At 37.7% G+C, this 10,648-nt stretch overlaps 2 protein-coding genes and 1 long non-coding RNA gene across 3 annotated transcripts; 1 reads left to right on the forward strand and 2 right to left on the reverse strand.

The window, feature by feature from the left end:
• The first annotated feature begins 185 nt into the window (after positions 1-185).
• On the forward strand, positions 186-5,145 carry LOC130997358 (uncharacterized). Its single transcript, XM_057922649.1, has 5 exons — positions 186-2,798; positions 3,564-4,204; positions 4,350-4,559; positions 4,654-4,868; positions 4,940-5,145. Exons 1-5 carry the CDS (start codon positions 320-322, stop codon positions 4,980-4,982), a joined length of 3,588 nt encoding a protein of 1,195 aa, XP_057778632.1. The 5' UTR covers positions 186-319; the 3' UTR covers positions 4,983-5,145.
• Positions 5,146-5,304: 159 nt separating this feature from the next.
• LOC130998258 (uncharacterized) lies at positions 5,305-5,934 on the reverse strand. Its single transcript, XM_057923690.1, has one exon. The coding sequence runs from the start codon at positions 5,932-5,934 to the stop codon at positions 5,305-5,307; it is 630 nt and encodes a 209-aa protein (XP_057779673.1).
• A 2,291-nt stretch (positions 5,935-8,225) lies between these two features.
• Positions 8,226-9,192, reverse strand: LOC130997359 (uncharacterized). Its single transcript, XR_009093059.1, has 4 exons — positions 8,999-9,192; positions 8,699-8,919; positions 8,520-8,586; positions 8,226-8,436 (listed from the first exon to the last, which is right to left on the reverse strand). It is a non-coding gene; the product is annotated as an uncharacterized LOC130997359 (long non-coding RNA).
• Positions 9,193-10,648: the final 1,456 nt, after the last annotated feature.

The raw sequence follows: 10,648 nt of genomic DNA on the forward strand, positions 1-10,648 counted from the left end.
CCTCACCACGAAGAGAAATTTGGAATAATTATTTTTTAAAGAAAAATATTTGTTCTCTTTTTAAAATATGCAATATTAAGTTTTAATTCATCAAAAACATTATAAAGAAATAGATGAAATGTGACTTTTAGAATTTAAATAATATAAAATGAAGTAGAAATATTTTAAATAGAATCGTAAAGTCCAAAGAAGAGATATTGGAGTTAATTTTAGGGGGAAAAAGAGAGATAAATGAGAGTCAGTTGGGCGTGGGTTTACGCAGCGAAGCCGTTAAACTTAAACCCTCCCCAAACTCCTCTCTCTCTCTCCCCTCCTGCATATGCTCATGGAGTTTCCAAGCTCCAGAATCTCAACCAATCCTCAAGTTTCTCCATTAATTCCTTTCCTCACATGGAAAGGGAGGAGAAGTCCTTCGACGCTAACCATACCAAACTCCAAGAGGCAACAACCGCTTCCAATATATGTAGTCCGCCCAATTCCGTCGAGAAATTTCCGGATTTCAGCTCATTTTGGCAGAGCTTCAAGCCGCCAGAATTATCTCAGGAAGAAACTCACCCAACAACAAAAGCAGCAGCAGGTGAGTGAAAACCTTGTTTATGAATTTGATAAACTCCATACATATGAGTCGAATTTTGAAACCTTGAATGTCGAGGGTGGTAGTAGTGTTAATGACGAAGATAGGAAGAATGTTGTTGATGATAATTTTAGTCAGAGTGAGGGTGTGATAGATTCCGAGAAGGAGTTAACTAAAAAGAAAATAGGTGAATCTATCATGTGGAACAAGTTGGAGGGTTGGGTTGAGCAGTATAAGAAAGATTCCCAATTTTGGGGGATTGGAACTGGTCCTATATTTTCCGTATTTCAGGATAGTGAAGGTAAAGTGGAAAGGGTAGTGGTGAATGAAGACGAGATTATGAGGCGGAGTCGGATTGATCCTCAGTTGGATAATGAAACTGAGGTATTGGCTGAAGTTGATTTTAAGATATCTTTTGCAAATGACTTGGCAAGAGAGATGGAGAATGGGAGCAACGTGATTCCCAAGAATAGTTCAGTTGCTAAGTTTCTGCGATCATCTGGTGCTGAGGAATCACGTCTTGTGGGATCAGTTCGCAGTGCCACAGCAGTGAAGCCAGTTTCATTTCCAAGTATGTCAAGAGTTGGAGCGTTAGTATTATGTGGCTTGTCTATGATTTGGGCAATTAGGGGCCTCCTCACTGTTGGCGATGATAGTAGAGGTGAATACACAGCGTTTGAGAAGGAGATGCTGCGGAGAAAAATGAAAGCTAGAAAGGAAGAGGAGAAGAAGTTGGTGAAAGGTAGTGTCGAAGTAATGCAGGTGCCTATAGAGCCTAAAGGCATGTCGATCAAGAGGCCTCAACTTGATAAAGAAGAACTTGCTAGCAGCATTATTAAGGCGAAGGGATCAAATAATCAACTGGACCAAACTTTCGAAAGTGAACTTGAAGGGAAAATCAAAGAAATCAGGGCAATGGCAAGGCACGCACGAGAAACTGAGAGAAGAGATGCTCTGCAAAAGTCCTCAAACCACAATGCAACTTCAGAAAATGAACTTCCTAGTGAGGATGAGGTATCTATCACTGACACAGACGACGATGATATTGAACTGTCGATTAATGCAGCTTCAGACCTGTCGATTAATGCAGCTTCAGACGACAAATGTGAGACAGAGTTCCACAACATCATCCCAAGTGGCACTAAAAGCTTGAGATCTGAAGCAAGCAATGAGAAGAAGGTTTCAGCATTCTCAAACTTAACTGATACAAATGTACATTCCGATGGTTCAGGCTGGCAATCACAACAACAAAATTCTTCGCCAAAAAAGCTGAGGATCATAAAATCTGCCAAGGAAGCAAGGGAGTACCTTTCGAGGAAGCATCAAACACCAGAGGTGAACCAAAATGATTATGTGGGAAACAACAAATGCACTGACAGTTCTAGTCTGGTACCCACTGCAAATGTAGCATCTGGTAGCACAAGTCCGGTAATGGATTTAACTGAAAAAGCACATGATCCTACCCCTATAAGTGGAATAGACGATTTTTCATATCCAATTGAAGATTATAGCATGGGTAGTGAAACTGCAGAAGGAAATGTGGATACACTAGATCATTCAGAAACATCCAGAATATCCTCTGGTCAAGACGTTAGTGTCTCTAACAACGTTGCACACAATATCCCAAAGACAAAAGAAATAGATATTTGGACTCACCAGACTTGTAATAGCGAAAGTGATGCATCATCTTTTCTGGGCAACATACAAGATTCAAAATCTATGAAAGTTGATGCAGCAGGCCAACTCAAGGCAAAAAAGGTGCCTGAAGATACAGCAAAGAAGTCTGCATTTGCTACTGCTAATGAAGTTAATGATATAAAGAAGGAGCTAGCTCCGTTAGTAAGGAAGGAAAACTGGATGGAGAAGAATTTCCATGAATTTGAGCCCATTGTGGACAAGATTGGAGCTGGCTTCAGAGATAGTTATCAGATTGCAAAGGAGAAAGCAAGTCTAGAATCTGGTTCAGAAACTGATTTGGCGCAGCTTAAGTGTGATGATGCTGAAAGCGAACTTGAATGGATGAAGGATGAAAGGCTTAGGGAGATTGTATTCAAAGTAAGGGATAATGAGCTGTCAGGAAGAGATCCGTTTCATCTTATGGATGAAGAAGATAAAGCCACCTTCTTTAGTGGCCTCGAGAAGAAAGTCGAACAAGAAAACACAAAGTTGCTGAAGTTGCATGAGTATCTTCATTCAAACATTGAGAACCTTGATTATGGAACAGGTAAAATATATCTCTTATGTATGCTTTCTTTTAGATATCAAACCATGGCTTAGTTTATTTTCTTATTCAATATATGGGTTCAACAATATATTTGATTATCCATGTAAATCTATAAGAAATGCTAATTGCTAGCTTTAGGTGGGTCATGAGCATGTTGATATGGTTGCGTGGGAAAGAAATGTCTCGTGCACTAGTTGTATTTGACCTGCCAAACATGTTATAATCATTTCTCAAGTATCGCAACGCACATATCTTATCCCTTTTTTACCATAGTATTAATTAATTACTATTTTTAAGTTTATCATGCTTGGCTTTCTTTCCATTGTGACGTTCTTGATATCTGTCTTTAAGACCTTGAAGTTTCTTTGTTATCCTCTCATTTTTCTTTCTTTCTTTTCAATTTTGTTATCGTTCCTGCTTCATTTTCTTTTCTAAAGTTTGAGCTTTGTAGTTATCCTTTTTAGTGGATTTGATGTTATAAAAAACCCATCTTCTTTCTGTTCAGTAATAGAGATAAACAGCCCTAACTTGTTTGCTTTAGAGAGCAAGCCATGTTAATTTCTATTAGTGATGTTGAATGAGGAGGTTAAATCTACCTTTTATATATCATTGGAGGTTAAAAGAATGAGGAGCCCATTCTTTTCAATATGGGTTCGAGAATATATTTAATGATCCATGTTGTGTTGTGAGAAATTGTGCTGACTATCTTCCTCTTTATAGTGTTACACATAGTTATGTTAATGTGGCTCCTAACTTTTACAACAGATGGCATTAGCGTGTATGATCCTCCTGAGAAAATCATACCTCGGTGGAAAATCCCACCTGCAGAGAGGAACCCCGAGTTCCTTAACAACTTTGTGGAACAAAGGAAGGAACTTGTTACTGAAAGCCTTAAAAGCTCGTTTCTCTCGAGGAAAACTCCAAAAGAAGCTGTTAATAAATCAGAAAAACTATCGTCCCTCGAGAATGGTGCTGTAGCAGCAGATAACTCTGATCTACGGGCAGGAGTTCAGAAAGATAATTTAGAGTCTTCAAAGACCATTATAGAAGGTAGTGATGGTTCTGTTAGGGCAGGCAAAAGATCAGGAAAGGAGTTCTGGCAGCACACGAAGAAATGGTCTGAAGGTTTTCTGGAGTCTTACAATGCAGAATCAGACCCGGAAGCCAAAGCTGCAATGAGGGACATAGGGAAAGATTTGGACAGATGGATCACCGAGAAAGAAATAAAGGAAGCAGCTGAGCTGATGGAAAAACTCCCCGAAAAAGCATTCATTAAACAAAAGCTCAATAAGGTGAGGAGGGAAATGGAACTTTACGGGCCTCAAGCTGTTGTGAGCAAGTATCGTGAATATGCTGAAGAAAAGGAAGAAGATTACCTGTGGTGGCTAGATCTTCCCCATGTCCTGGTGCGCGTTTCATTTGTGTTTTTCAATTAATTCAAAAGTTTCGATAACATTAGCAAGTGGCATGCGCTGTGTGGCCTATGATAATTTCCTCGACACTTTTTCCCTAAACGATATATCTGCCTTGTTTGAATTATGTTTTTGTCAGTGCATTGAGTTGTACACTGTGGAGGATGGGGAGGAGAGAGCGGGTTTGTATTCATTGGAGATGGCTGCCGATCTAGAACTGGATCCGAAGCCATATCACGTGATTGCTTTCGAGGATGCTGGTGAGTGCAAGAATCTTTGCTATATTATACAAGCTAAGATGGAAGTGCTTGGTAATGGAAATGCTTTCGTCGTTGCTAGACCGCCCAAGGTAAATCCATTTCTCTTTGGAAATACATCTGTCTCATTCTCAATGAAAAACTTTTACCTCAAGAATAGTCATCTCGTTTCACTCGTGGTTGTAGGATGCTTACCGTGAAGCCAAAGCTAACGGATTCAGTGTGACCGTCATCAAGAAAGGGCAGCTGCAGCTCAACGTGGACCAAACGTTGGAAGAAGTGGAAGAGTCGATAGCAGAGATAGGAAGCAAGATCTACCACGATAGCATCACCAAGGAGCGCTCCGTGGATGTGAAGGGGTTGATGAAGGGGGTGTTCGGCATCACCAAACCTACCAACAGGTATTCTACTTAAAACACATTGCTCATTTCCTTTTTTAGTTGAAAACATATCTGCATTGCCTTGCTTGCAGGAACAAGTCCAAGAGAAAATCAAAAAGGCGAATCAGGCATTGAAGTGGCTTGCTTGCGTTAAGGTATAATTTGAGTCATTGAGGAAGATCATTTATTTGATCAAAAGAGAACAAAGAATGTGTACAAAACTTGCATACAAATATTCCTTCCAAAAATTAGAAGAAAAACCACAGATTGAAATGGCGCATGAATTTGTTTTTGTGCACTTAGCAAATCCCATCATCTCATTACATCAATCCGAATGCAATATTAACTTTAATTAATGATATCAACATTCTATTTTTTTTCCTTACTAAATAAAGGTTCACATTCTTTAAAATATTTTCCCCTTGCGGAGAAAAAGCAACAGGAAGCATGACTGACGTCAGCAGCGGACGCCCAAAACAGTCCCGCGCGTGACCTCAATCGCGACCCCGCATTTCACTCTGCTCTCCACGCGGTGCATGAACACCCGCAGCACGCGAACCCTCCCCACCAGCTTCATCCGCGTCTCAATCTCCATCGTGCCCCCGGCCTCCGCCGCGCCGCCGACGCTGTCCACCCCACCGATTGCCGCCCTCGACGGCGGCGGGAGCGGGTACTTCTGCAAATCGAACTTCGCCGACATCTTCTGCCTGCCGCGGCCGCCGATTCTCCCCGCCGGGATGAAGACGGTGCCTACCGGCTCGCCGGAGTATACCAGCTGCAGCGAGCTGTCGTAGTGCGAGAATTCATCGCGGTTAGGGTTGGTCACAGTGACGAATTGGAAGAACTCAAAGTTAACGGTGCCGTTGGCAACGGAGAATGTCGGGAACTGGACAGCGTTCACGGCGATCAGCGGAGGCTTGGGCTTGAAGAGGAAGAAGTAGACGGCGACGGAGGCGGCGGCGATGGCCAGCAGAAACACCGTGGCGACGGCGCACGAGGCCAGGTTAGTCCGGCCGCTCCTGGATTTGGTGCTGAAGTTATAAGGATTGTGATTAGTAGATCTGTGATGAATTTGAGGTTCATTCATCTCTCCAGAAGTGAAGAGAGAGAGAGAAAAAAGAGATTGTTACTTTGGTAGTGGGTTTTGGAATCAAGTATTTTATGTGGGAATGCTATTTTACTATTACTACTCCACTTTTTATCAAGAAAGCAATGATAGGTTTTGGCTACGTCATTCTTTTCTTTCAGAATCTTGGATTTCTATGTCCGGTTTCTTAATGGTGATGAGTTGAGTAAGTTGTGATTTAAGTGATTAGGCGCCAACTCTTTCAATTAACAATATTTTCTCTAATGCCTAACTAAATTGGTTCTTTCGAGTAATATTTAGATCCAACTTGATTAGATGAGTTCACTGCATTTCGCAGCTGGATGTGCGACACGTGTCTCAGGTCTTTATTAATTTTATTTTTTTCTTTTTACAAAAAAAAGAAGAAGTTAACAACGATGACTTCTTTCTTCAAGTTATGATTGTATTCTCGATAAGTGGTTGTTAGAATGGATTTACATAATTACTGTAAATTCTATGATGATAATTTGAGAATATTTAGATCAGAATCACTAATCTGTAACCATAATTGAAAATCGGTTGACACAATATGATCTTCCAATAATACGGTTTCTTCTTGTTTAGCGTATTTTTTCGATGGGAAAAGAATACAAAATAGATTACCGTTTCCTGGGAACTAGACCCCATATATATATATAACTTCTCAAGTTATCAATATTTATTATTTGATCCCTCAACAAATAATAAATATTAAATTTAACATATACTCCCTCCGTCCCATAATAAGTGGCCACATTTCCTTTTTTGTCTGTCCCACTATAAGTGGCTGCTTTCTAAAAATGGCAAAGTTTACTTTAATTAAGTCAACAATTACTCACTAATTTGGTCAACAATTGTAGGCCACTTTCTAAAAATGCCAAAATTACTTTAATTAAGTCAACAATTACTCACTAATTTGGTCAACAATTGTAGGCCACACTCTATTAAAACATATAACACTCAATTTCTTAATCTCCGTGCCGAAAAGAATGTGGCCACTTATTATGGGACGGAGGGAGTACATAATATTAGCATTTATTTACATAATATATATATATATATATATATATATAGGAAGAGGTTCTAATAAAAACCTCTTTTAAAATGAGAACTAGGAACCTAATCTTAGCCTTTAAATTTGAAGATCTAGTGGTTAGGATTAATTTGATTAATAATGCGCCTAAAATGATGGAATTTGTTTGACTTTGCCGTTTTTTTTGGTTTTTAATTAGGAGAAGGTTATATTTGTCTTTTAAGGTTTTCTTAATTAATGATAGATGTTTTGTTTTAATTTCATTTTTTTCGCTTCTTTTTCTTATTCTTTTTTCCCTTTTTAAATGTGAATTTATATAATTTAGTAGTAAAACTTCGACCTTTTCATTTTTGATGTAAAGTTTGTATTCCAATTGTCAATTGCATAGTTAAATGATTTGTTGCATTCATCAAATAATTTATTGCATATACATTTTTATTGAATTATTGAAATAAAGGGTTTTGATTGAAATAATTGGGTTTTTAATTGCATTCGTATACGTGTATTAAATTTAATTATTTTGTTTTAAACTTTTGTGATTGAAACAATTTTCTAATAAAGATTGTATACGTAAATAAGTATTAAATTTAATTGCATAGTTAGTATTTTAAATGTTCATTTTTTTATTTATTTTTTTGCCGCATAGATAAAATAGTGTGTTGCATATTTGAGTTTGAATTTGCATGAATCATTGTATTTAATTTTGAATTTGTTTCTGTAAATTTGTCGCATTGTATTGCATATAATTGTAAATATATGTTTTACAATTGCTTAGATTTCTGACGATGTTGCACAAATTGTATTGCATATAATTGCTCAGATATTTTTTAAAATTGTATAGAATTCTACCGAATCATAGATAAAAAATTGTATAGATTTCTACCGAATTAATTAAAGTTAAATTAATTATTATAGAAGTTTGAAACTTGTATTATAGAAGTTTGAAACTTCTTAATTTTGTAATAATTTAACTTTAATTAATTGCATAGATGCACAGCTTCGAATCAAATCATGCAGCGAATGAACTTTAGTGAATTGCATAGATGCATATTTGCAAGAGCATAGATGCACATTTTTAAGAATAAAGCAATTTCGATCTAATATCTTCATTCACCGGCTAGAAAATAATAGTATAAAAATAACTTCAAAGTCACAAACTCATGTAGCATTTGTTCAAAGAGTTTAACATCGCATCAACTAATGATCGATTTTTTTTTTCACCAATCCAGTTAGTGAAAATATTGCATTTAATCATGATATAATTAATATACATTAAAACAGAATGCACAGCAAGACAGCAAACGAATAGCTTATGAAGTTGACTTTACTCTACTTTATTGAAGATTGCAGTTTCAAATATAAAGAGTAAAACAAGACAAAAGCATATTGTATGTAGCAGTATCAATTTGTTCAGGTAGCTCCTTTATATCAACTTCAAACCTCTCTTGAACCTGTTCCAGGAAAAGGGCACATTGTAAACCCAGAAAACTCTAGGAGCCCATGGAAAATAGAGAACAGCATGGTGGTATTTTACCTGATTCAGAACATCAGAATCTGATGCCGATGATACAAACGTAATTGCAAGCCCTTTAGTGCCAAATCTGAATACCATCATGCATATATTCATAGTTTAAATTGCATAGATGCACAACTCTTAATCAAAGAATGGAATAAGCGAATTTTTAGCACATTTTAAGCAAGATTTTCACATACTTCAGTAATCTCTCCGGCGATGTCGAGTTGGCCGTCGACTTCCACAGACCTGCGGGAATGCACAGATCGGAGCACACAACCGCCGGCCAAAAATCCCGCAACCAAGACACCTTTTTTTTTCAGATGCACGAACCGGTTATTGCACAGATCGGCCCCATCTTCTATTTCTCCTCTGACTCCGTTCAATTTTCTTCAAATCGGCTACTCTATAGTTTCAAGCCCTAGGTGAAATCGACAAATTTACATATGAATCTCATTTTCGAATGGTTGCACGGAAGGAACACTAAGTTAAATTTTTACCGTCGCCGTTGTTGCCGAATTCCAGGAAGATCGGTGGTTCCTCAACTGCTTCGCGTCGGCCTGCAAATCGTCCGTTTGTTGCTTCGTCGCTGGCGTGCAGAACGGTGGTTCTTCAACTGCATAGAAGGCTGCGGCTCCTCAACTGCATAGAAGGCGGCAGTTACTCAATTGCAAACCGTTCGTTTGTTGCTTCGTCGCCGGCGTGCAGAACAATGGTTCTTCAACTGCAGAGAAGGCGGCGGTTCTTCAAGCCCTAGATGCACCGTAAAAGTGAAATTGTAAATGAAACTGAAATTTCTCAATACCGTGTAAATTTTTATTTTCCTTCTTTACATTTCTACCCTTTCAATTAAAATTACATTTACATTATATATTAAAATGTGCATCTTTAATTTAATCTCACCCCTTTATTTTATTAAAATCAATGGTTTAGATTAGGTTCCTAGTTTTCATCTTAAGGGGGGTTTCTATTTTAACCTCACCCTATATATATATATATATATATTTGTCCACTAATTAGATTAATTAAGAATTTAATCCAACAGTGGTGTGTTATGGCATTAGAATATGACGATTGCAAATTGCCGAATATTTTGGCAACAAAGCAACTTGCTCGACACGTGTATTTTTTTCGGCACTAATTTTTAAAATTACTTTTTGTGGACATAGAAATGAGCCTTTATGGCGCCAATTTTTGATTTTCTGGCACAAATTTTTAAAATTTGATTAGCTTTCCTAATTTTGTTTATTTTATTTTGAAAAGAAAAACATGCAATCAAAGTTGATGCAGAGAAGACAACGTAGAGCCTTGGATTGCAGCCATCTCGAACATCTGCCTAGAATGATGAGGAGCACTTGAGCTTTTGAAGATCGATCTTTGTTGATCTGCATCCTCAAGTTTCTTGTCTTCTTAGTGCTTCATTGATGTGTTTTTTATAATGTCGAGTTATTTTTTTTTTGCTTGCCTCATCATGGAACTTGGATATGGAAATCCATTGTTCCAATTTGGCTACTAAGCTTTATTGTATAGATGTAACCAACATAGAATTCTTAGTTCATGTTTGTACTGAAAATATTATCTATTCAACATTGATCTTAGTTGTTCATATGGCCATAATTTTACATGAAATTTTTATCTCAAGTGTTATGTTTATCACAAGTGAAGTCTACTGTATATACCCAGAAAGGAAGAAAAACCCAAGGCTGATCACAGATGTTGCAGCATCAGTTGGATGTATGCAGAATTGATTAAGAAAGCAAATAAGAAGAAGAAAAATGAGCATGGATGCTGAGATAGTAGCTTCCCAGCTGCCTCTAAAACACTTATATATGGAGAGTTTCTGGGTGGCTGTCTGTGGTGGGAACGTTACGTAAGCTTGGAGTTGCAGACACGAAACAACGTGAGGAGTAGCTGAATAGGTGATGCAGGTAGAAGCGTGAAATATATTTGATATTGATAAATATACGAACTCCGTTGATAACCATTGTATACCGGAATACGTACAATAAGGGTTAATCCGTTGATTCACTCATGAATACCGGAAGAACACCGCCAGAAGGGAACAATTCCACCCTCTACATTTTAACTCTCAATTCGACTCTCCTAAAACATAAATAAAACTCCTATTTATAATAAAACCCTAAACATCT

Source organism: Salvia miltiorrhiza, chromosome 8, assembly GCF_028751815.1.
Source record: "Salvia miltiorrhiza cultivar Shanhuang (shh) chromosome 8, IMPLAD_Smil_shh, whole genome shotgun sequence".
NCBI lineage: Eukaryota > Viridiplantae > Streptophyta > Magnoliopsida > Lamiales > Lamiaceae > Salvia > Salvia miltiorrhiza.

Excerpts from the sequence above, each read along its gene's own strand:
- LOC130997358 (XM_057922649.1), top strand. The coding sequence starts at position 320 with ATGCTCATGGAGTTTCCAAGCTCCAGAATCTCAACCAATCCTCAAGTT. Across the intron at positions 2,799-3,563 it reads GAACCTTGATTATGGAACAG|ATGGCATTAGCGTGTATGAT; the intron begins GTAAAATATATC and ends CTTTTACAACAG. Across the intron at positions 4,869-4,939 it reads ATCACCAAACCTACCAACAG|GAACAAGTCCAAGAGAAAAT; the intron begins GTATTCTACTTA and ends CCTTGCTTGCAG.
- LOC130998258 (XM_057923690.1), bottom strand. The coding sequence starts at position 5,934 with ATGAATGAACCTCAAATTCATCACAGATCTACTAATCACAATCCTTAT.